Source organism: Bombina bombina, chromosome 6 (genome assembly GCF_027579735.1).
Source record: "Bombina bombina isolate aBomBom1 chromosome 6, aBomBom1.pri, whole genome shotgun sequence".
Lineage (NCBI taxonomy): Eukaryota > Metazoa > Chordata > Amphibia > Anura > Bombinatoridae > Bombina > Bombina bombina.
In genome coordinates, this window is record NC_069504.1 from 163,360,819 (window position 1) to 163,388,127 (window position 27,309).

The 27,309-nt window shown below is 42.1% G+C and overlaps 1 protein-coding gene across 1 annotated transcript in view; it reads right to left on the reverse strand.

Moving 5' to 3' along the window:
- LOC128662736 (ADP-ribosylation factor-like protein 8B-A) overlaps nt 1-27,309 on the reverse strand; it is a 168,914-nt gene that overhangs the window by 48,538 nt on the left and 93,067 nt on the right. Inside the window, exons 3-5 of the mRNA XM_053716654.1 lie at nt 26,690-26,763; nt 14,692-14,785; nt 217-284 (exon numbers count right to left, since the gene is read on the reverse strand). Coding sequence (XP_053572629.1) covers nt 217-284; nt 14,692-14,785; nt 26,690-26,763 — 236 coding nt within the window. The remainder of the gene's footprint in view (nt 1-216; nt 285-14,691; nt 14,786-26,689; nt 26,764-27,309) is intronic.

The following is a 27,309-nucleotide window of genomic DNA, read 5'->3' on the forward strand; positions in this document are numbered from 1 at the left end:
AGAAAAGTGGACTGTATATTACAGCAAATTTATATCTATTTCTAGATTGTCTAATTTAAGTTAGACAAAAATATATATTTCCAGTGCATGGGCAGAACAATATGGGACGGGGCTTAATTTCAAGGGGTGGGGTCTATCGCCCCATAATTTTCAAAATTCACCAGCCGCCACTGAGGCTGACGTGCATCACATAATCACATTTGATATATAACTTACAGTTTTTCGATAAGCTGTTTTTCATCCAATGCATTTGGTAGGTCTCTCTTGTTTCCAAGTACTAATACCTAATAAAAACAGTACAAAAAAAAAAAAGTAATGAATGCATGATATAGATAAGGCTCTTCTTAAGAAAGATGCAACCCAATATGGCTTTGTACTTAAATGTTGGACACTATAATAGACAGCAACAATAAAAGGGGGTAGATCACATTGAAAGTAACAGAATGAACCATAAAAGTCTATGATCATTTTTGAAGTTACTAACATGTAAGTACAACATGACATGCCACAAAACACGTTAACATAAAACCTGCACAAACAACTTGTAACATTTAGCCACCAATCAAGCAAGCGCTACCCAGATGACAAACGAAAAATGGGCCGACTCGTAAGCTTACATTCCTGCTTTTCAAACAAAGATAGCAAGAAAACAAAGAAATGTGATAATAGGAGTAAATTAGAAAATTGCATGCTCTATCTAAATCGTGGAAAAAAAATAAAAAAAATAAAAAAATTGAGGTTTCGTATCCCTTTAAACCCTTAATGACCACAGCACTTTTCCATTTTCTGACCGTTTGGGACCAAGGCTGTTTTTAAATTTTTGCGGTGTTTGTGTTTAGCTGTAATTTTCCTCTTACTCATTTATTGTACCCACACATATTATATACCGTTTTTCTCGCCATTAAATGAACTCTAAAGATACCATTATTTTCATCATGTCTTATAATTTACTATAAAAAAATTATAAAATATGAGGAAAAAATTAAATCTGTTACACATCTACAACCACCAAAAAAACACCTATAGTTTCTAAATTTTGTCCTTAACCCCTTAATGACAACTGACGTACCAGGTACGTCATGCATTAACAAGCAGTTAATGACAATGGACATACCTGGTACGTCAGTTGTCTAACAGAGTGCTGGAAGCGATCGCAATCGCTCTCAGGGTATTGCAGTGATGCCTCCATATGGAGGCATCCTGCAATACCTTTTTAGAAGACTCTGATGCAGAGAGAGCTCTGTGCCCCTCTCTGCACCGGTAGCGATGGTGCCGGTTCGTTGGTGGGTGGGAGCGTAACAGGGAGGCGGGTAGGCGGCCCATCGCTACCCGGCATCCGGTTCCTAGAAGTGCAATGTGCACGCCGGGTGCCGGGAGCGTGCGGGGGGCGCGCATTAGCTGCCCACTGACACCAATGAGGAGGGAAGAGGGGGGGGGGGAAGATTTTAAAAAAAATAATATAAAAGGATCTGGGAGGGGGATAGGGGTATTGTGGGGGGCTGCTACACTACAGAAAACAAAAAAAAATCCAAAACAGGAAAAAATACTTTTGTTTTTGGGGCAAATTGGGTACTGGCAGACAGCTGCCAGTACCCAAGATGGCCGCAATTAGATAGGGGAGAGGGGGGGGGGATCATGGAGGTTGGGGCTAAGGCAGGAGTCCATCACAGCTAAAATATTTTATTTTTTATATAAAAAAAAAAAAAATCCTTTTATTTAGTACTAGTAGACTTTCTGCCAGTACTTAAGATGGCGGGGACATTTGTGGGGTGGGGGAGGGAAGAGAGCTGTTTGGGAGGGATCAGGGGGTGGGATGTGTCAGGTGGGAGGCTGATCTCTACCCTAAAGCTAAAATTAACCCTGCAAGCTCCCTACAACCTACCTAATTAACCCCTTCACTGCTGGGCATAATTTACGTGTGGTGCGCAGCAGCATTTAGCGGCCTTCTAATTACCAAAAAGCAATGCCAAAGCCATATAAGTCTGCTATTTCTGAACAAAGGGGATCCCAAAGAAGCTTTTACAACAATTTGTGTCATAATAGCACAAGCTGTTTGTAAATAATTTCAGTGAGAAACCTAAAATTGTGAAAAATGTAAAGTTTTTTTTTTTTTATTTGCTCGCATTTGGCGGTGAAATGGTGGCATAAAATATACCAAAATGTGCCTAGATCAATACTTTGGGTTGTCTTCTAACAAAAAATATATACATGTCAAGGGATATTCAGGTATTCCTGACAGATATCAGGGTTCCAATGTAACTTGCGCTAATTTTGAAAAAAAGTGGTTTGGAAATAGCGAAGTGCTACTTGTATTTATGGCCCTATAACTTGCAAAAAAAAGCCAAGAACATGTAAACATTGGGTATTTCTAAACTCAGGACAAAATTTAGAAACTATTTAGCATGGGTGTTTTTTGGTGATTGTAGATGTGTAACAGATTTTGGGGGTCAAAGTTAGAAAAAGTGTGTTTTTTCCATTTTTTCCTCATATTTTATTATTTTTTTGTAGTAAATTATAAGACATGATGAAAATAATGGTATCTTTAGAAAGTCCATTTAATGGTGAGAAAAACAGTATATAATATGTGTGGGTACAGTAAATGAGTAAGAGGAAAATTACAGCTAAACACAAACACCGCAGAAATGTAAAAATAGCCATTGTCATTAAGGGTAAGAAAATTGAAAAATGGTCCGGTCATTAAGGGGTTAATTTAGAAATACCAATGTTTACATGTTTGCAAGTTATAGGGCAATAAATACAAGTAGCACTTTGCTATTTCCAAACCACTTTTTTTCAAAATTAGAGCTAGTTACATTGGAACACTGATATCTGTCAGGAATCCCTGAATATCCCTTGACATGTATATATTTATTTTACATGTCTAGGCCCATTTTGGTATATTTCATGCCACCATTTCACCGCCAAATGCGATCAAATAAAAAAAAAAAAAAAAAAACTCACTTTTTCACAAACTTTAGGTTTCTCACTGAAATTATTTACAAACAGCTTGTGCAATTATGGCGCAAATGGTTGTAAATGCTTCTCTGGGATCCCCTTTGTTCATAAATAGCAGACATGTATGGCTTTGGCGTTGCTTTTTGGTAATTAGAAAGCCGCTAAATGCCGCTGTGCATCACATGTGTATTATTGTCTAGCAGTAAAGGGGTTAATTAGGTAGCTTGTAGGGAGCTTGCAGGGTTAATTTTAGCTTTAGTGAAGAGATCAGCCTCCCACATCAGACCCCCTGATCCCTCCCAAACAGCTCTATTCCCTCCCCACAAATGAACCCGCCATCTTAAGCACTGGCAGAAAGTCTGCCAGTACTAAAATAAAAAGGTAGATAGATCGATATATATATATATCATGTTTACATATGCTGCTGTGAAGGATCCCCCCTTAGCCCCCAACCTCAGTGATTTCCCCCCCCCCCCAAACAGCTCTCTAACCCCCCTCTACTTTATTGGGAGACATCTTGGGTACTGGCCGCTGTCTGCCAGTAACCAGTTTACAAAAAAATTAGTTTTTTTTAAAAAAAAATTCTGAAGTGTAGCTCCCCCCCCCCCAAAAAGACTAACAACCCCACCCCCTCCCAGATCCGTTTTTACTGCATTTCCCTCCCCCCTCTCTCCTACTTTTGCTTTTTCTGTAGTGTAGCGGTTCCCACCCACTCCCTCCTCGTGCATGCGCCTGTGTGCGCCCCGCACCCCTCTTACTGATCCAAGCCATAGATGGCCGCCCACCCACCAACGATACTGGCCATCGATGTCCGATGCAGAGAGGGCCACAGAGTGTCTCTCTCTGCATCGGAGGGGTAAGAAATGTTATTGCAGGATGCCTCGATATCGAGGCATCACTGCAATAACCGGAAAGCAGCTGGAAGCGATCAGGATCGCTTCCACTGCTTTCCAAGACCGACGATGTAAGCCGTACGTCCTCGGTCGTTAAGGGTATTTTTTGTGAGGATGTACGGCGTCGGTCATTAAGGGGTTAAGGCAGAGGTGTCAAACTGGCGGCCAGCGGGCCTCATGTGGCCACGCCACCTCCATGAAAAATAATAATAATAATATGCTAATTACTTAAAGAGCGAGTGTGCTTACTGTTAGGGATGTGCATACGTTAAAACCCCTCAGTCTTTAATGAGTTACATTGTTATTAAAAAGAAAAAGGCAAACACACACAGGTAAGTGCATAATGATTTGACACTTGCAGCACTTCTTTATTTGTGTTCATTACTATGGCAGCACTGATTTCACGCATCATTTCTGTCCATTCCTTTCCATAATTTTCTCTAACTAAAATCACATACTTTATATTTGATAAATATATATTTCTTATGTATTTATTTTTATTATATACAACGGGTATATGTCTATCACTATATAAACAGTGGGTTGCTATACCGACAGCATTGTGATCCACTATTCATAATATAGAGGAAATGTTATACTATGTGAGAGCGCTCGGAACAGGGCTGCTATTGGAAGAAAAAAAAAATTGCAGACTCTGTGGGAGAGCAACCCGATGGAGCGTGTGTGTCACCTTCTTAAAAGCATTAGAGCATATTTCATCAAGCCAGAGTAAGTTAATTAGGAGCTACAGAACATGATCTGTTGAAATGTATACAGTTATAGCAAATGCCACTGGTTTGTTTAGCAATGACAAGATACGTAGGTAGCTTTGTTTGATGGAAAATGGCCCACGACTCAAAGGCGTTTGACACCCATGCTTTAAGGGATTAACAAAATCAAAAATGTAAAAAAATAAATAAAAAAAATTGAAATAAAAAAACAGGATTACCATATCGACTTTTGGGACAATACAGAATGTTCGGCTTTTAACTTGTGGTTCTTAAAACCACTAAAAATTATGACTCAGTAGATCACTATACTATTTTGTTGAGAAATGTATGGATAACAACTTACCTCATAGGACATGTGACTACTAGTAAAATAAGTAGAAACACAGTACAAAGAAACATCCTGGGTACATTTAAAAATATATTTTGCAAACAAAAATAGAATCTGCAACAAACACCTGAAGAGAACATCATGTTTCCCAATACTAAAGCCTGGATGATTAAATGTATTTCAGTTATGTGATTTCTAACTCGGTCACAAAGTATAAGTGAAAGAATGAATTTAACCTCGAGTGCACTTCCAACTGCAGAGAGAAGTTTTAAATGTAATATATTGATTCAGGAATACATTTATCTACACAGAACAATACATTTTACTACAAGCATGTTTGTCAATGCAAGTTTATTACAAAAAAGAAAATTTATGCTTACCTGATAAATTTATTTCTTTTTTGACACGATGAGTCCATGGATCATCTTAATTACTAATGGGATATTCACCTCCTGGTCAGCAGGAGGAGGCAAAGAGCACCACAGCAGAGCTGTTAAATAACTCCTCCCTTCACTTCCAGTCATTCGACCGAAGTTAGGAAGAGAAAGGAAAAGTCAAGGTGCAGAGGTGTCTGAAGTTTATAATAACCAACAACCTGTCTAAAAGAACAGGGCGGGCCGTGGACTCATCGTGTAAAAAAAGAAATAAATTTTCTTTTCTTTAAGACACGATGAGCCCACGGATCATCTTAATTACTAATGGGATACAATACCCGAGCTAGAGTACACAGATGATACGGGAGGGACAAGACAGGGAACCTAAAACGGAAGGCACCACTGCTTGAAAAACCTTTCTCCAAAAAGCTGCCTCAGCCGAAAAATGAAGCTTCTGTGAAAGCAACAGCACTCGTGGAATGAGCCGTAGCCCTCTCGGGAGGCTGCTGTCCAGCAGTCTCATATGCAAAATGTATGCTATTCTTCAGCCAAAAAGAAAGAGAAGTAGCCGTAGCTTTCTGTCCCCTACGTTTTCCTGAGAAAATCACAAACAAGGAAGAAGACTGATGAAAATCCTTAGTCACCTGTAAGTAAAATTTTAAAGCACGGTCCACGTCCAAATTGTGCAGACGACGTTCTTTCTGAGAAGGAGGATTAGGACACAAAGAAGGAACAACAATCTCCTGATTAATGTTACTATCCGAAAAAAACTTAGAATGTTTATAGGAAGTGCAGACTCCGACTGAGTCCAAACTCCCTGCACCTTGAGAGAGCCCCAGACTGCTCCCAATCCCAAAAGGCTGGCGTCTTGTCACAATCACCCAAGATGGCCTGCGAAAGCAGGTTCCCTGGGAGAGATGATCCAGAGGCAACCACCATAGAAGAGAGTCCCTTGTCTCCTGCTCCAGAGTTATTCAAGGAGACAAGTCTGCATAATCTCCTTTCCATTGCCTGAGCATGTTTAACTGCAAAGGCCTGAGATGGAAACAAGCAAACGGGATGATGTCCATCAGACTGATTAACGCCATGCACTGGGCCACTGATGGCCGTGGAGTGGACTGAAGGACTAGACAAGTATCGATAATCTTTGATTTCCTGACTTCTGTCAGAAAAATCTTCATGGACAATGAGTCTATTATGGCCCCCAAGAAACTGACTCGTGTCTGGAACTAGGGAACTCTTTCTCAAATTTACCTTCAACCCGTGAGTTCTCAGGAAAGATAACACTATGTTGGTGTGGGATCTTGCTTGTTGAAAAGATGGCGTCTGGACTAGAATGTCGTCTAGATAAGGCGCCACCGAATGCCCCGTGCCCGAAGTACCGCCAACAGAGACCCCAGAACCTTTGTGAAGATTCTGCGAGCAGTGGCCAGGCCAAAAGGAAGAGCCACAAACTGGAAGTGTTTGTCCTGGAAGGCAAACCTTAGGAACGTGTGATGATCCCTATGAATAGGGACATGTAGGTACGCGTCCTTTAAATCCACTGTTGTCATGAATTGACCCTCCTGGATTAAGGGAAGAATGGAACAAATAGTTTCCATCTTGAAGGACGGAACCCTGAAAAATGTGTTTAGAGTCTTTAGATCTAAAATTGGTCTGAAGGTTCCCTCCTTTTTGGGAACCACAAACAGATTGGAATAACCCGACACTGTTCCTGAACTGGGAAGGGAACAATCACTCCCAGGGCAGAGAGGTCTCCTACACATTGTAAGAACGCCTCTCCTTTTGTCTGGTCTGCAGATAATCTTGAAAGAAGAAACCTGCCTCTGGGAAGAAAACTTTTGAACTCCAATTTGTATCCCTGAGACACTATTTCTATTGCCCAGGGATCCTGAACATCTCGAACCCAAGCCTGAACGAAGAAGGAAAGTCTGCCCCCTACCAGATCTGGTCCCGGATCGGGGGCATGCCCTTCATGCTGTTTTGGATTCAATAGCAGGGTTCTTGGACTGTTTACCCTTGTTCCAAGACTGGTTGGGTCTCCATGTAGACTTAAGATTGTTCCTGTTTGGAGGAGGAAGCATTTCCCTTGAAATTTTGAAAGGAACGAAAATTACTCTGTCGTCCTTTTTGTTTGTTTCTCTTATCCTGAGGAAGGAGATGACCCTTACCTCCCGTGATATCAGAGATAATTTGTGTCAGGCCAGGTCCAAACAAAGTCTTCCCCTTGTAAGGAATCGCTAGAAGCTTAGACTTAGATGACACGTTCTCTTGGCTAAAGTGGAAAAAGCCCCTTCCACCTAGGAACTGTTTGCCAAGCCTCCTTGAAAGAGTCAGCTATGGGAAACATCTTTTTTTAAAAATAGGAGAGGGAGAGAAGGGAATAACTGGTCCCTCCCATTCCTTAGAAACAATCTCCGAAGCTCGCTTTGGCACTGGAAAAACGTCTGAGTAAGAGCGAACTTCGAAATATCTATCCAATTTACTCGACTTCGCAGGAGCGACCACTACTGTGGAATCACAGTCGTCTAAAGTAACCAAAACCTCTTTGAGCAACAAGCGGAGGTGTTCTAGCTTAAACCTAAAAGTTACAACCTCCGAGTCAGTAAGAGGCAATTAACTTTCTGAGTCTGAAATTTCGCCTTCCGATGGAACCTCAATACCCTCCTCCTCAGTTCCCTGGGAGGGTGCTTCCGAGATTGCCACCATTGCATCAGAAACCTTACTTACTGCATGTCTGGCTTTCCTCTTACGTTTGCCTTGCAGCATTGGAAAAGCAGACAACGCATCAGAAATTGTGGAAGACATATGCTATGTCTTTTAAGGTAACTCCAGCGGGCGCTAGAGCAGAAGTACAGGGCACTGCTTGAGCGGGCGTTAAAGTTTGGGACGCTTGGGGAGAAAGCTGTGGCATACTCTGAATCTCGTCAGACTCCTGAGAAGCATCTGCTTTTGAAAAATTTTGCTCAGGAAAAATCTTTCCCTATAACTTAAAGCCCTCTCAATACATGAGGGACAGAAAGGGATTGGTGGTTCCACATTTGCATCCAAACACATGGAGCAAGTAACATTTTGCAAGGCTCCTGTGTCCATACTGAAGCACAATAGGATGACAAATGTAATAAAAATTTACTTTTACTTAAAAAAGTTTGATTACAATAAAACGTTACCGTCTCTTTAAAATTTAAAAGGTAACTTTTTTACTACATGAGGAAAAACATGCCCAAAAAAAGATCATAAGCTAATCAAAATTACTTTAACTCAAAAAAGTTTGATTACATAAACCGTTACGGTCTTTAAAATTTAAAAAGGTAACTTTTTTACTGCATCAAGAAAAACGTACCTATCATAAGCTAGGTAAAAATCAAGTTAAAATTCAGACACCCTTACACCTCAGCTGAGGCGCCTACCTGCCAATCTGACTCACTCCCTGTTAGTTTTTGGGACTGGAATGATCCGGAACTTCAGGACCCCAAAAGCGCTAAAGCCGCTTGCTCAACTGAGTAAAAATCCATGCGGTTCTAGTGCCACGTTGTTCAGACGTCCATGCGATACTAGAAAGGCTGAATACTGCGCAGCTTACAGGAAGCGTGTGAAACCGATAGCCATGCCCATCGTGGGCGTTACTGAGAACCTCATTACCCGATCGGCTTATCTGTTTATATAAACAGTTAGGGAAAATAACCACCATAATTAAAAATTGAGCTTTACTCCCAGCCCCAGTGCCTGTACTTATAGCTGTCCAATACCCTCCAAATAAAGAGTTTGATGTCCCAAACATAAAGAGCCCCTTGTCTGAGCCTTATATGTTACCAGTGATAAAATTAAAGTGCCTACTTTCCTCTGAGTTTTATTTTTCCCAGAATAAAAAAAGTCAGCACTTACCTTTAACTCTGTCCGACAGCAGGACAGTCCAGCAGGTTTAAGAGGTCCTCTCCCTCCCATAGCCCTGTGGAAAATGATAAAGCCTGAGTAAGCTTGCTTAGGCCATCAGGATAAGGGTAGCATTAATGTATGGGAGGCGCAGTGATAATTATGTCCTACAAGTTCCCATTGCTCTAAAGCCACCAAAGCCCTACTGAAGAGACTGATATGGACTACGGCTACACCCTAGAACAAAGCAGCATAATCTTGTACAACTTAAAAAAGAAAATGTATGCTTACCTGATAAATTTGTTTCTTTTTAGACACGACGAGTCCACGGATCATCATCATCATTACTTATGGGATATTCACCTCCTGGTCAGCAGGAGGAGGCAAAGAGCACCACAGCAGAGCTGTTAAATAACTCCTCCCTTCCCTCCCACTCCAGTCATTCGACCGAAGTTAGGAAGAGAAAGGAAAAGCCAAGGTGCAGGTGTCTGAAGTTTACAAAAAATAACAACCTGTCTTAAAAGAACAGGGCGGGCATTGGACTCATTGTGTCTAAAAAGAAACAAATTTATCAGGTAAGCATAAATTTTCTTTTTAAAAAGACACGATGAGTCCACGGATCATCATCATTACTTATGGGATACAATACCCAAGCTAGAGGACACAGATGATATGGGAGGAACAAGACAGGGAACCTAAACGGAAGGCACTACTGCTTGAAGAACCTTTCTCCCAAAAGCGGCCTGTAAAATTTAGAAAAAAAAGTGTGAATCTGTTCTACAGAAGCTTCATTTTTGAATGCCCATGAAAAAGCAACATCCCTTGTGGAATGAGCCGTAACCCTCTCAGGAGGCTGCTGTCCAGCAGTCTCATATGCAAAACGGATGATACTCTTCAGCCAAAAAGAAAGAGGTAGCCGTACCTTTCTGACCCTTACGTTTTCCAGAGAAAATTACAAAGAGGAGGACTGACGAAAGTCCTTAGTCGCTTGTAAATACGGACCACGTCCAAATTGTGCAGAAGAAGTTCTTTCTAAGAAGGATTAGGACACAAGGAAGGAACAACAATCTCCTGATTAATGTTCCTATCTGAAACAACCTTAGGAAGAAAAGGAAGTTTTGTGGACTAAACTAGGTTATCTGAATGGAAAATAAGGTTAAGGGAAGAGTATTGCAATGCCGAGAGCTCAGACACTCTACGAGCTGAAGAAATAGCAACAAGAAATAAAACTTTCCAAGATAACTTAATATCTAAGGAATGAATAGGCTCAAACGGAGCCCCTTGAAGAACTTTGAGAACTAAATTCAGACTCCATGGAGGAGTAATTGGTTTGAACATAGGCCTGATCCTAACCAAGGCCTGACAAAATGATTGTACATCTGGGACATCAGCCAGATGTTTGTGTAACAAAATAGATGAGGCAGAGATTTGACCCTTTAGGGAACTTGTCGACAAACCCTTCTCCAAACCTTCTTGGAGAAAAGACAAAATTCTGGGAATCCTAACTCTACTCCATGAGTAGCCCTTGGATTCACACCAATAAAGATATTTACGCCATATCTTATGGTACATTTTTCTAGTTACAGGCTTGCGAGCCTGAATCATGGTCTCTATGACCGAATCAGAAAACCCCCGCTTGGATAGGATTAACCAAAACCCCTGCTTGGATAGGATTAACCAAAACCCCCGCTTGGATAGGATTAACCGTTCAATCTCCAAGCAGCCAGCTTCAGAGAAACTAGATTTGGGTGAAGGAAGGGCCCTTGAATGAGAAGGTCCATTCTCAACAGAAGTCTCCAAGGTGGCAGGGATGACATGTCCACCAGATCTGCATATCAAATCCTGCGAGGCCAAGCAGGAGCAATGAGGATCACCGGTGCCTTCTTCTGCTTGATTCGAGCAATGACCCGAGGAAGAAGCGCAAACGGAGGGATTAGGTATGCAAGATTGAAGGACCAAGGTACCGCCACAGCATCTATCAGTTCCACCTGGGGATCCCTGGACCTCAACCTGGATCTTGGGAGCTTGGCATTCTGACGAGATGCCATGAGATCCAACTCCGGCCGACCCCATTTCAGAATCAGGTTGGAGAACACCTCCGGATGGAGTTCCCACTCTCCTGGATGAAAAGTCTGCCTGCTCAGAAAATCCGCCTCCCAGTTGTCCACCCCTGGAATGTGGATCGCTGACAGATGGCAAGAGTGGGCCTCCGCCTACCGAATTATCTTGGCTACCTCTGTCATCGCTAAAGAACTCATCGTTCCTCCCTGATGATTGATGTAAGCCACTGTCGTTATGTTGTCCGACTGGTATTTGATGAACTGGGCCGAAGCCAACTGAGGCCAGGACAGAAGAAGAGCATTGAAGATCGCTCTCAGTTCCAGGATGTTGATAGGAAGCACAGACTCTGCCTGAGTCCACACTCCCTGAGCCTTTAGGGAACCCCAGACAGCTCCCCACCCTAAAAGGCTGGTGTCTGTTGTCACAATCACCCAGGAAGGTCTCCGAAAGCAGGTTCCCTGGGATAGATGATCCAGAGACAACCACCATCGAAGAGAGTCAGTCTCCTGTTCCAGGGTTATTCAAGGAGACAAGTCTGCATAATCTCCATTCCACTGTCTGAGCATGTTTAACTGCAGAGGCCTGAGGTGAAACTGAGCAAACGGGATGATGTCCATTGCCGCCACCATCAGTCCGATTACTTCCATGCACTGAGCCACTGACGGCTGAGGATTGGACTGAAGGGCTCGACAGGTATCTAGAATCTTTAATTTCCAGACCTCTGTCAGAAAAATCCTCATAGATATAGAATCTATTAGAGTTCCCAAGAAAGTTACCCTTGTCTTCGGGATTAAGGAACTCTTGTCCAGATTTACCTTCCACCCGTGAGATCTCAGGAAGGATAGCACAACGTTGGTATGAGATATTGCTGGATTAGAATATCGTCCAGATAGGTTGCCACCGCAATGCCCCACGGTCTTAGAACCTCCAGTAGAGACCCCAGAACTTTTGTGAAAATTCTGGGTGCAGTGGCCAGCCCGAAAGGAGGAGCCACGAACTGAAAGTGTTTGTCCAGAAAAGCAAACCTCAGGAACCTGTGCTGATCTCTGTGGATAGGAACATGTAGATATGCATCCTTTAAATCCACTGTCATAAATTGACCCTCCTAGATCAATGGAAGAATGGTACGAATAGTTTCCATCTTGAATGATGGAACTCTGAGAAACTTGTTTAGACTCTTGAGGTCTAATATAGGTCTGAAGGTTCCCTCTTTTTTGGGAACCACAAACAGATTTGAATAAAAACCCTGCCCCTGTTCCTGTACTGGAACGGGAACAATTACTCCCAGGGAGGAGAGGTCTCTTACACAATGTAAGAATGCCTCTATTTTATTTTTTATCTGGTTTGAAGATAATCTTGAAAAAAGAAATCTTCCTCTGGGAGGAAAATTCTTGAATTCCAGTCTGTATCCCTGAGACACTATTTCTACCGCCCAGGGATCCTGAACGTCCTGAACCCAAGCCTGAACAAAAGAATGAGAGCCTGCCCCCTACAAGATCCGGTCCCAGATCGGGGGCATGCCCTTCATGCTGTTTTCGATTCAACAGCAGGCTTCTTGGATTGTTTACCCTTGTTCCAAGACTGGTTGGGTCTCCAAGTAGGCTTAGACTTCTTGTCCAATGGATCTTTAAAAGTACAACTATCCTCAATGGGAATAGTAGTTCGTTTGGCTAGGGTGGAAATAGCTCCTTCCACCTTAGGAACCGTCTGCCAAGTTTCCCTGATAGCATCCACTATAGGAAACTTCTTGAAAATAGGAGATGGGGGAAAAAGGGAATACCTGGTCTCTCCCATTCCTTGGAAATAATCTCCGAAGTTCGCTTCGGCACTGGAAAAACGTCTGAGTAAGAGGGAACTTCAAAATATCTGTCCAATTTACTCGACTTCGCAGGAGCGACCACTACTGTAGAATCACAGTTGTCTAAGGTAACCAAAACCTCCCAGAGTAACAGGCGGAGGTGTTCTAGTTTAAACCTGAAAGATACAACCTCTGAATCAGTCAAAGGCAATGAACCTTCTGAGTCTGAAATTTCTCCTTTTGATAGAACCTCCATGCCCTCCATCTCAGTTCCCTGGGAGGGTACATCCGAGATTGCCACCATTGCATCAGAAACCTCACTGACAACATGGTTGTCCTTCCTCTTACGTTTGCCTTGTAGCATAGGAACGGCAGACAACGCATCAGAAATTGTGGAAGACATAAGCGCAGCTATGTCTTTTAAGGTAACTCCAGCAGGCGCTAGAGCAGAAGTACAGGGCACTGCTTGAGCGGGCGTTAAATCTTGGGATGCTTGGGGAGAAAGCTGCGGCATACTCTGAATCTCATCATTAGACTCCTGAGAAGCATCCGCTTTGAAAAATTTTGCTCATTAAATTTTTTTTCCCTATAACTCAAAGCCCTCTCAATACATGAGGGACAGAAAGGGATTGGTGGTTCCACATTAGCATCCAAACACATGGAGCAAGTAAAATTTTGCATGGCTCCTATGTCCATACTAAAGTACAATAAGAAAAAAGAATAATCTATTTTTTTATTTATTTTTATTTTTTTAATACAAAAACGTTACTGTTAGTTTACAAAAGGTAACCCTTTATACTATATAAGAAATGTATGCTCAAAGAAAAAAGATAATCAAATTGTTCTCAAAAAATTTGATGTCAGAAAAAAGGAAAAAAACAAAACTATACTGTGCCTTTAAATTTTAAACATCAACTTTTTTACTGCATTAGAGAAAAACGTACCCCAGCAGTTAGACAGTAAATTCAGACACCCATACACCTCAGCAACTCTGCTGAGGTGTCTACCTGCCAAACAGACTCACTCCCTGGCCTGAACACTTGTAGCTTATCTGAAAACGATCTGGATACTCTGGATACCAGTTCCTATTGCTCTAAAGCCACCAAAAGCTCTACTGAAGAGACTGATATGGACTAGGCTACACCCTAGAACAAAGCAGCACAATATTGCACTACTTTGAAGAATCTAATCTAACACCTCACTTTACCTCTTCCTATCACTAAAGTAGGCAAAGAGAATGACTGGAGTGGGAGGGAAGGAAGGAGTTATTTAACAGCTCTGCTGTGGTGCTCTTTGCCTCCTCCTGCTGCCCAGGAGGTGAATATCCCATAAGTAATGATAATGATCCGTGGAATCACTGTGTCTTTAAAAAAATAAAAATAATAAACTCTTGATTGAAGAATCTTTTCTAACACCTCACTTTACCACATCCTATCACTAACGTAGGCAAAGAGAATGCCTGGGGTGGGAGGGAAGGAAGGAGTTATTTAACAGCTCTGCTGTGGTGCTCTTTGCCTCCTCCTGCTGACCAGGAGGTGAATATCCCATTAGTAATTAAGATGATCCGTGGACTCATCGTGTCTTAAAAATATTCTCATGCATATTTCAGTTATTTCCTTTAAAATGTTCAAAGACATGAAAACCCACCCCACAAATACAACAAAGTGCATAAACTTACTGGGATTCCATGCAACTGGGGCTTGTCTAGCAAATTGTGCAATTCATATTTAGATGCTTCCACTTTGTCCAAGTCTGCTGCATCTACCATGTACCTAAATTATGATAAACCATAAAAAAAACACAATCAAAATTAAGACACACCTGATAATTCCAATTCCAGACTTTAAATAAGGGTTCATAAATAAAAAAAAAACACACATATCTAGATTCTATACAATATTAGAAACTCAAAAGGATATAATCCAGTTGTGTATACAGGCTCATTATTTACAGTGCCCCACAATTCACAGACTAGAATAATATTTTCAAACATTCTGCATTTAATATTTTTTATATTTTTTTATAGTTTCACATCAATTTTCATTTACAATTACTGCAACTTTAATGGGTCCTAAAGAAAACATCAATAACCTACACAAAATGATTTTTACAAGGTTTCTAATTTCAGATAGGCAATAATGCTATTTAAAGAAGCCCAGCAGTTTTCATAAGGGAACTACATAAATATGAGGCTTATGAAGCCAAAAAGTTTAAATTTCTTAAAGGGATATCATACATTTAAAACACTAGCTGTGATGTAATCAAAGCAAAGATTATATCTGAAAAAATGAAGATGTATTTTTTTTTAATTACATTTTGTTGTTTAAAGCTTTAAATTGACTTAGCGCTGCGGAATCTGTTGGCACTCTACAAATAACCGATAATAATAATAATAATATTTAGTGGGCATAAAGCAAAGGGGGCCACCATGTTGTAAACTAGATTTACTTTTTTGTTGAGCTCAATAAGGGACAGTTATTAATAGGTCACTTTAGTGTGCAAACAATGTATGAAATATAGCGGTGTTAAGTCTGGAGTCTGCACTTTGGAAAGGCCATAGTTTTCATAGTTGAATTATAGGAAAATGCAATATAAATAAAGAGTTTATTAAAAAAGCTTTGTTTTTGTTTTTTTTTTTAAAAAACAGAATTTATGCTTACCTGATAAATTACTTTCTCCAACGGTGTGTCCGGTTCACAGCGTCATCCTTACTTGTGGGATATTCTCTTCCCCAACAGGAAATGGCAAAGAGTCCCAGCAAAGCTGGTCACATGATCCCTCATAGGCTCCGCCCACCCCAGTCATTCGACCGACGGACAGGAGGAAATATATATAGGAGAAACCATATGATACCGTGGTGACTGTAGTTAGAGAAAATAATTCATCAGACCTGATTAAAAAACCAGGGCGGGCCGTGGACCGGACACACCGTTGGAGAAAGTAATTTATCAGGTAAGCATAAATTCTGTTTTCTCCAACATTGGTGTGTCCGGTCCACGGCGTCATCCTTACTTGTGGGAACCAATACCAAAGCTTTAGGACACGGATGAAGGGAGGGAGCAAATCAGGTCACCTAAATGGAAGGCACCACGGCTTGCAAAACCTTTCTCCCAAAAATAGCCTCCGAAGAAGCAAAAACAGAATTTATGTTTACCTGATAAATTACTTTCTCCAACGGTGTGTCCGGTCCACGGCGTCATCCTTACTTGTGGGATATTCTCTTCCCCAACAGGAAATGGCAAAGAGCCCAGCAAAGCTGGTCACATGATCCCTCCTAGGCTCCGCCTACCCCAGTCATTCGACCGACGTTAAGGAGGAATATTTGCATAGGAGAAACCATATGTTACCGTGGTGACTGTAGTTAAAGAAAATAAATTATCAGACCTGATTAAAAAAACCAGGGTGGGCCGTGGACCGGACACACCGTTGGAGAAAGTAATTTATCAGGTAAACAGAAATTCTGTTTTCTCCAACATAGGTGTGTCCGGTCCACGGCGTCATCCTTACTTGTGGGAACCAATACCAAAGCTTTAGGACACGGATGAAGGGAGGGAGCAAATCAGGTCACCTAAATGGAAGGCACCACGGCTTGCAAAACCTTTCTCCCAAAAATAGCCTCAGAAGAAGCAAAAGTATCAAATTTGTAAAATTTAGAAAAAGTGTGCAGTGAAGACCAAGTCGCTGCCTTACATATCTGATCAACAGAAGCCTCGTTCTTGAAGGCCCATGTGGAAGCCACAGCCCTAGTGGAGTGAGCTGTGATTCTTTCAGGAGGCTGCCGTCCGGCAGTCTCATAAGCCAATCGGATAATGCTTTTAATCCAGAAGGAGAGAGAGGTAGAAGTTGCTTTTTGACCTCTCCGTTTACCAGAATAAACAACAAACAAAGACAAAGTTTGTCTGAAATCCTTAGTAGCTGCTAAGTAAAATTTGAGAGCACGAACTACATCCGAGTTGTGCAACAAACGTTCCTTCTTTGAAACTGGATTAGGACACAAAGAAGGCACAACTATCTCCTGGTTAATGTTTTTGTTAGAAACAACTTTTGGAAGAAAACCAGGTTTAGTACGCAAAACCACCTTATCTGCATGGAACACCAGATAAGGAGAAGAACACTGCAGAGCAGATAATTCTGAAACTCTTCTAGCAGAAGAAATTGCAACCAAAAACAAAACTTTCCAAGATAATAACTTAATATCAACGGAATGTAAGGGTTCAAACGGAACCCCCTGAAGAACTGAAAGAACTAGGTTGAGACTCCAAGGAGGAGTCAAAATTTTGTAAACAGGCTTGATTCTAACCAGAGCCTGAACAAAGGCTAGAACATCTGGCACAGCTGCCAGCTTTTTGTGAAGTAACACAGACAAGGCAGAAATCTGTCCCATCAAGGAACTTGCAGATAATCCTTTTTCCAATCCTTCTCGAAGGAAGGATAGACTCTTAGGAATCTTAACCTTGTCCCAAGGGAATCCTGCAGATTCACACCAACAGATATACCAAATTATGTGGTAATTTTTCTGGTTACAGGCTTTCAGGCCTGAACAAGAGTATTAATAACAGAATCTGAGAACCCTCGCTTTGATAAGATCAAGCGTTCGATCTCCAAGCAGTCAGCTGGAGTGGGTCGAACGGACCTAGAACAAGAAGGTCTCTCAAAGGTAGCTTCCATGGTGGAGCCGATGACATATTCACCAGATCTGCATACCAAGTCCTGCGTGGCCACGCAGGAGCTATCAAAATCACCGACGCCCTCTCCTGATTGATCCTGGCTACCAGCCTGGGGATGAGAGGAAACGGCGGGAACACATAAGCTAGTTTGAAGGTCCAAGGTGCTACTAGTGCATCCACTAGAGCCGCCTTGGGATCCCTGGATCTGTACCCGTAGTAAGGAACTCTGAAGTTCTGACGAGAGGCCATCAGATCCATGTCTGGAATGCCCCACGGTTGAGTGACTTGGGCAAAGATTTCCGGATGCAATGTCTGACGACTCAGAAAATCCGCTTCCCAATTTTCCACTCCTGGGATGTGGATAGCAGACAGGTGGCAGGAGTGAGACTCCGCCCATAGAATGATTTTGGTCACTTCTTCCATCGCTAGGGAACTCCTTGTTCCCCCCTGATGGTTGATGTATGAACTTGGCCCTCGCTAGCTGAGGCCAAGCTTTGAGAGCATTGAATATCGCTCTCAGTTCCAGAATATTTATCGGTAGAAGAGATTCTACCCGAGACCAAAGACCCTGAGCTTTCAGGGATCCCCAGACCGCGCCCCAGCCCATCAGACTGGCGTCGGTCGTGACAATGACCCACTCTGGTCTGCGGAAGGTCATCCCTTGTGACAGGTTGTCCAGGGACAGCCACCAACGGAATGAGTCTCTGGTCCTCTGATTTACTTGTATCTTCGGAGACAAGTCTGAATAGTCCCCATTCCACTGACTGAGCATGAACAGTTGTAATGGTCTTAGATGAATGCGCACAAAAGGAACTATGTCCATTGCCGCTACCATCAAACCTATCACTTCCATGCACTGCGCTATGGAAGGAAGAGGAACGGAATGAAGTATCCGACAAGAGTCTAGAAGTTTTGTTTTTCTGGCTTCTGTCAGAAAAATCCTCATTTCTAAGGAGTCTATTATAGTTCCCAAGAAGGGAACCCTCGTTGACGGAGATAGAGAACTCTTTTCCACGTTCACTTTCCATCCGTGAGATCTGAGAAAGGCCAGGACAATGTCCGTGTGAGCCTTTACTTGAGGAAGGGACGACGCTCGAATCAGAATGTCGTCCAAGTAAGGTACTACAGCAATGCCCCTTGGTCTTAGCACCGCCAGAAGGGACCCTAGTACCTATGAGAAAATCCTAGGAGCAGTGGCTAATCCGAAAGAAAATGCCACGAACTGGAAATGCTTGTCCAGGAATGCAAACCTTAGGAACCGATGATGTTCCTTGTGGATAGGAATATGTAGATACGCATCCTTGAAATCCACCTTGGTCATGAATTGACCTTCCTGGATGGAAGGAAGAAGTGTTCGAATGGTTTCCATCTTGAACGATGGAACCTTGAGAAACTTGTTCAAGATCTTGAGATCTAAGATTGGTCTGAACGTTCCCTCTTTTTTGGGAACTATGAACAGATTGGAGTAGAACCCCATCCCTTGTTCTCCTAATGGAACAGGATGAATCACTCCCATTTTTAGCAGGTCTTCTACCCAATGTAAGAATGCCTGTCTTCTTATGTGGTCTGAAGACAACTGAGACCTGTGGAACCTCCCCCTTGGAGGAAGCCCCTTGAACTCCAGAGAATAACCTTGGGAGACTATTTCTAGCGCCCAAGGATCCAGAACATCTCTTTCCCAAGCCTGAGCGAAGAGAGAGAGTCTGCCCCCCACCAGATCCGGTCCCGGATCGGGGGCCCGCATTTCATGCTGTCTTGGTAGCAGTGGCAGGTTTCCTGGCCTGCTTACCTTTGCTCCAGCCTTGCATAGGTCTCCAGGCTGGATTGGCTTGAGAAGTATTACCTTCCTGCTTAGAGGACGTAGCCCTTGGGGCTGATCCGTTTCTGCGAAAGGGACGAAACTTAGGTTTATTTTTTGGTCTTGAAAAGACCTATCCTGAGGAAGGGCGTGGCCCTTGCCCCCAGTGATATCAGAGATAATCTCTTTCAAGTCAGGGCCAAAGAGTGTTTTCCCCTTGAAAGGAATGTCAAGCAACTTGTTCTTGGCAGACGCATCCGCTGCCCAAGATTTTAACCAAAGCGCTCTGCGCCACAATAGCAAACCCAGAATTTTTTCGCCGCTAACCTAGCCAATTGCAAGGTGGCGTCTAGGGTGAAAGAATTAGCCAATTTAAGAGCACGAATTCTGTCCATAATCTCCTCATAAGAAGAAGAATTACTAATAATCGCCTTTCCTAGCTCATCAAACTAGAAACACGCGGCTGCAGTGACAGGGACAATGCATGCAATTGGTTGTAGAAGGGAACCTTGCTGAACAAACATCTTTAGCAGACCTTCTAATTTTTTATCCATAGGATCTTGGAAAGCACAACTATCTTCTATGGGTATAGTGGCGCGCTTGTGTAGAGTAGAAACCGCCCCCTCGACCTTGGGGACTGTCTGCCATCAGTCCTTTCTGGGGTCGACTATAGGAAAACAATTTTATAAATATGGGGGGAGGTACTAAAGGTATACCGGGCCTGTCCCATTCTTTACTAACAATGTACGCCACCCGCTTGGATATAGGAAAAGCTTCGGGGGGCCCCGGGGCCTCTAAGAACTTTTCCATTTTACATAGTGGTTCTGGAATGACCAGATAATCACAATCATCCAAATTGGATAACACCTCCTTAAGCAGAGCGCGGAGATGTTCCAACTTAAATTTAAAAGTAATCACATCAGGTTCAGCTTGTTGAGAAATGTTTCCTGAATCTGAAATTTCTCCCTCAGACAAAACCTCCCTGGCCCCCTCAGACTGGTGTAGGGGCCCTTCAGAAACCATATCATCAGCGTTCTCATGCTCTACAGAATTTTCTAAAACAGAGCAGTCGCGCTTTCGCTGATAAGTGGGCATATTGGCTAAAATGTTTTTGATAGAATTATCCATTACAGCCGTTAAATGTTGCATAGTAAGGAGTATTGGCGCACTAGATGTACTAGGGGCCTCCTGTATGGGCAAGACTGGTGTAGACGAAGGAGGGGATGATGCAGTACCATGCTTACTCCCCTCACTTGAGGAATCATCTTGGGCATCATTTTTACTAAATTTTTTTATGACATAAAATACATATAGTTAAATGAGAAGGAACCTTGGTTTCCCCACAGTCAGAACACAATCTATCTGGTAGTTCAGACATGTTAAACAGGCATAAACTTGATAACAAAGCACAAAAAACGTTTTAAAATAAAACCGTTACTGTCACTTTAAATTTTAAACTAAACACACTTTATTATTGCAATTGCGAAAAAGTATGAAGGAATTGTTCAAAATTCACCAAAATTTCACCACAGTGTCTTAAAGCCTTAAAAGTATTGCACACCAAATTTGGAAGCTTTAACCCTTAAAATAACGGAGCCGGAGCCGTTTTTATATTTAACCCCTTTACAGTCCCTGGAATCTGCTTTGCTGAGACCCAACCAAGCCCAAAGGGGAATACGATACCAAATGATGCCTTCAGAAAGACTTTTCTATGTATCAGAGCTCCACACACATGCAGCTGCATGCCATGCTGTCCTCAAAAACAAGTGCGCCATACCGGCGCGAAAATGAGGCTCTGACTATGATTAGGGAAAGCCCCTAAAGAATAAGGTGTCTAAAACAGTGCCTGCCGATATAATCATATCAAAATACCCAGAATAAATGATTCCTCAAGGCTAAATATGTGTTAATAATGAATCGATTTAGCCCAGAAAAAGTCTACAGTCTTAATAAGCCCTTGTGAAGCCCTTATTTACTATCTTAATAAACATGGCTTACCGGATCCCATAGGGAAAATGACAGCTTCCAGCATTACATCGTCTTGTTAGAATGTGTCATACCTCAAGCAGTAAGAGACTGCACACTGTTCCCCCAACTGAAGTTAATTGCTCTCAACAGTCCTGTGTGGAACAGCCATGGATTTTAGTTACGGTGCTAAAATCATTTTCCTCATACAAACAGAAATCTTCATCTCTTTTCTGTTTCTGAGTAAATAGTACATACCAGCACTATTTTAAAATAACAAACTCTTGATTGAATAATAAAAACTACAGTTAAACACTAAAAAACTCTAAGCCATCTCCGTGGAGATGTTGCCTGTACAACGGCAAAGAGAATGACTGGGGTAGGCGGAGCCTAGGAGGGATCATGTGACCAGCTTTGCTGGGCTCTTTGCCATTTCCTGTTGGGGAAGAGAATATCCCACAAGTAAGGATGACGCCGTGGACCGGACACACCTATGTTGGAGAAAGTATCAAATTTAAACACCAAAAAACTCTTAACCATCTCCGTGGAGATGTTGCCTGTGCAACGGCAAAGAGAATGACTGGGGTGGGCGGAGCCTAGGAGGGATCATGTGACCAGCTTTGCTGGGACTCTTTGCCATTTCCTGTTGGGGAAGAGAATATCCCACAAGTAAGGATGACGCCGTGGACCGGACACACCAATGTTGGAGAAAGGAGACTAAACCCAATGTAGTATTCTTTTATAATTCAGACAAACCTACAATTTTAAAACAACTTTTAAATTTACTTATATTATCAAAATTTGCAGTAGAGCTGCAATGCACTACTGGGAGTTAGCTGAACACACTAGGTGAGCCAATGACAAGTGGCAGATATGTAGAGTAACCTATCGGCAGATATCTCCCAGTACAGCATAACAGCTCCTTAACCTACCTAGGTATGCTTATCAATAAAGGATACCAAGAGAGGAAAAACATAATTTATGTAAGAACTTACCTGATAAATTCATTTCTTTCATATTAGCAAGAGTCCATGAGCTAGTGACGTATGGGATATACATTCCTACCAGGAGGGGCAAAGTTTCCCAAACCTCAAAATGCCTATAAATACACCCCTCACCACACCCACAATTCAGTTTAACGAATAGCCAAGAAGTGGGGTGATAAAAAAGTGCGAAAGCATATAACATAAGGAATTGGAATAATTGTGCTTTATACAAAATCATAACCACCACAAAAAAAGGGCGGGCCTCATGGACTCTTGCTAATATGAAAGAAATGAATTTATCAGGTAAGTTCTTACATAAATTATGTTTTCTTTCATGTAATTAGCAAGAGTCCATGAGCTAGTGACGTATGGGATAATGACTACCCAAGATGTGGATCTTTCCACACAAGAGTCACTAGAGAGGGAGGGATAAAATAAAGACAGCCAATTCCTGCTGAAAATAATCCACACCCAAAATAAAGTTTAACGAAAAATATAAGCAGAAGATTCAAACTGAAACCGCTGCCTGAAGTACTTTTCTACCAAAAACTGCTTCAGAAGAAGAAAATACATCAAAATGGTAGAATTTAGTAAAAGTATGCAAAGAGGACCAAGTTGCTGCTTTGCAGATCTGGTCAACCGAAGCTTCATTCCTAAACGCCCAGGAAGTAGAAACTGACCTAGTAGAATGAGCTGTAATTCTCTGAGGCGGAGTTTTACCCGACTCAACATAGGCAAGATGAATTAAAGATTTCAACCAAGATGCCAAAGAAATGGCAGAAGCTTTCTGGCCTTTTCTAGAACCGGAAAAGATAACAAATAGACTAGAAGTCTTACGAAAAGATTTCGTAGCTTCAACATAATATTTCAAAGCTCTAACAACATCCAAAGAATGCAACGATTTCTCCTTAGAATTCTTAGGATTAGGACATAATGAAGGAACCACAATTTCTCTACTAATGTTGTTGGAATTCACAACTTTAGGTAAAAATTCAATACAAACAACAGCTGGAGGAATAGCTACCAAAAGTTTACAGCAGATACACTTAGCTTTGGTAGATTCAGCACTTGACAGCGATTTTCCTGTAGTATCTTCTGACTCAGATGCAACGTGAGACATCTTGCAATATGTAAGAGAAAAAACAACATATATATAAAGCAAAATTGATCAAATTCCTTAAATGACAGTTTCAGGAATGGGAAAAAATGCCAAAGAACAAGCTTCTAGCAACCAGAAGCAAGAAAAAATGAGGCTTAAATAATGTGGAGACAAAAGTGACGCCCATATTTTTTCGCGCCAAATAAGACGCCCACACTATCTGGCGCCTAAATGCTTTTTGGCGCCAAAAATGAAGCCACATCCGGAACGCCGACATTTTGGGCGCAAAATAACGTCAAAAAATGACACAACTTCCGGCGACACGTATGACGCCGGAAACGGAAATAGAATTTTTGCGCCAAAAAAGTCAGCGCCAAGAATGACGCAATAAAATGAAGCATTTTCAGCCCCCCGCGAGCCTAACAGCCCACAGGGAAAAAGTCAAATTTTAAGGTAAGAAAAAATGTTAAATTAAAATGCATTATCCCAAATATGAAACTGACTGTCTGAAAATAAGGAAAGTTGAACATTCTGAGTCAAGGCAAATAAATGTTTGAATACATATATTTAGAACTTTATAAACAAAGTGCCCAACCATAGCTAGGAGTGTCACAGAAAATAAGACTTACTTACCCCAGGACACTCATCTACATATAGCAGATAGCCAAACCAGTACTGAAACGAGAATCAGCAGAGGTAATGGTATATATAAGAGTATATCGTCGATCTGAAAAGGGAGGTAAGAGATGAATCTCTACGACCGATAACAGAGAACCTATGAAATAGACCCCTTAGAAGGAGATCACTGCATTCAAATAGGCAATACTCTCCTCACATCCCTCTGACATTCACTGCACGCTGAGAGGAAAACCGGGCTCCAACTTGCTGCGGAGCGCATATCAACGTAGAATCTAGCACAAACTTACTTCACCACCTCCATCGGAGGCAAAGTTTGTAAAACTGAATTGTGGGTGTGGTGAGGGGTGTATTTATAGGCATTTTGAGGTTTGGGAAACTTTGCCCCTCCTGGTAGGAATGTATATCCTATACGTCACTAGCTCATGGACTCTTGCTAATTACATGAAAGAAATAAGACAAGACATACTTTGGAAAGCATATAAATAAATAAAATTAGCTAATTTTAAAAATTAAAAACCTTCATGAATAACACATGGAACATCTTCTCTGTGAGGTACAGTATATGCTCAAAATTTAGGAGCCAGCAGCGTTTGGCCATCCTTATGAGATGTGTGTGTTTGTGGGGAGACCTTCTGCGTGCTGCTTGAGCGCTAATCTGCGCTTGGCCATCCTTATGAGGTGTGTGTTTGTGGGGAGACCTTCTGCGTGCTGCTTGAGCGCTAATCTGCGCTTGGCCATCCTTATGAGATGTGTGTTTGTGGGGAGACCTTCTGCGTGCTGCTTAAGCGCTAATCTGCGCTTGGCCATCCTTATGAGATGTGTGTGTTTGTGGGGAGACCTTCTGCGTGCTGCTTGAGTGCTAATCTGCGTTTGGCCATCCTTATGAGATGTGTGCGTTTGTGGGGAGACCTTCTGCGTGAGCGCTAATCCGCGCTTGGCCATCCTTATGAGATGTGTGTGTTTGTGGGGAGACCTTCTGCGTACTGCTTGAGCGCTAATCTGCGTTTGGCCATCCTTATGAGATGTGTGTGTTTGTGGGGAGACCTTCTGCGTACTGCTTGAGCGCTAATCTGCGTTTGGCCATCCTTATGAGATGTGTGTGTTTGTGGGGAGACCACCTGCGTGAGCGCTAATCCGCGCTTGGCCATCCTTATGAGATGTGTGTGTTTGTGGGGAGACCTTCTGCGTACTGCTTGGGCGCTAATCTGCGTTTGGCCATCCTTATGATATGTGTGTGTTTGTGGGGAGACCTTCTGCGTGCTGCTTGAGCGCTAATCTGCGCTTGGCCATCCTTATGAGATGTGTGTGTTTGTGGGGAGACCTTCTGCGTGCTGCTTGAGCGCTAATCTGCGTTTGGCCATCCTTATGAGATGTGTGTTTGTGGGGAGACCTTCTGCGTGCTGCTTGAGCGCTAATCCGCGCTTGGCCATCCTTATGAGATGTGTGTGTTTGTGGGGAGACCTTCTGCGTGCTGCTTGAGCGCTAATCTATGTTTGGCCATCCTTAAGAGATGTGTGTGTTTGTGGGGAGATCTGCATGCTGCTTGAGCGCTAATCTGCGCTTGGCCACCCTTATGAGATGAGTTTGTTTGTGGGGAGACCTTCTGCGTGCTGCTTGAGCGCTAATCTGCGCTTGGCCATCCTTATGAGATGTGTGTGTTTGTGGGGGGACCTTCTGCGTGCTGCTTGAGCGCTAATCCGCGCTTGGCCATCCTTATGAGATGTGTGTGTTTGTGGGGAGACCTTCTGCGTGCTGCTTGAGCGCTAATCTATGTTTGGCCATCCTTAAGAGATGTGTGTGTTTGTGGGGAGATCTGCATGCTGCTTGAGCGCTAATCTGCGCTTGGCCACCCTTATGAGATGAGTTTGTTTGTGGGGAGACCTTCTGCGTGCTGCTTGAGCGCTAATCTGCGCTTGGCCATCCTTATGAGATGTGTGTGTTTGTGGGGGGACCTTCTGCATGCTGCTTGAGCGCTAATCTGTCTGCCATGTTACGGACAGCATTAGTGACATCAACTCCCTCCCCCACACCATGTTGCATTACTGGTTAAGAGGCTTTGAAAAAGTTTTAATAGAGAGGGCTTTGCCAAAGTTGGATTTGTATAACACAGCTGTGAGGCCTAGAAAAGGATCCAACCGCACTAGGCTAAAACTTTAGGGAAAGACAAGCAGGGGGAATTGAGGGGCACTGATGGGTGTCAGGGCCTAATTTTAAAAGGAACCAGTGGCTACCTGGTACCTGGGTTTGCCGAGTCCTGTGTTAAATGCTGCTGGTTGCCAAGTATACAACATATGTAGAGACTTTATAAACCAAAGACACACACAGGCAAAATGCACAACATGAAGTACACAGTTACATTAGTAAGGAAAATGAAAAGGCATTTTTTTTTCATTGTTGTATCCAATAAAAGGATAGTTTATAACCATGTAATAGAGAAAACTGAACACACAATTTCATGATTTTTGGAATCAATCTCAAAAAAAAAAAAAAAAAAAAAAAAGTGTATAAAGTGCTTTACTTACACAACTGCATTTACTCCTCTACAATAGCGTTCCCACATACTACGAAATCTTGGTTGACCACCTATGTCCCAAACCTAGAATAGGAACACAAATTGAAAATATAATTCAATTTACTTGATAAGGCAGGTTTATAATAACGTTCAGTTTCAACATTTATAACAAATTAAAATCTTTTAGATAAAGAGGCATAGACTATTTACGGCTGTATTGTTAAACACTGAACATTCATACAAGTTTAATTATTTGTTAAAAGTTTAACACATCCGTAGATTCTAAAAAATAAATAAAATACAAAATTATTTTTGTACTTTAAGTTTTTAAATTTGCGTTGAGTGGAATAATATGAACCAACAGATAATTTGTTACTATTGGGTGAAGCATTATTTATAGAAAGAGGAAACCTCAAAATAATCTATTCAATAGTTCCTGTCACTCCAGTTTAAAATAGACGTTAAAGACAAAATTAAACTTTCATGATTCAGAGCTTTAATATAATAATAATAAAAAAATAAAAACTTTCTCTCTCCTTACTTCTATTATCAAAATGAGCAGTCTTTATATACACTTTGGAAGCACCAGCTCCTACTGAGCATGTGCAAGAACTAACAGTATATGCATTT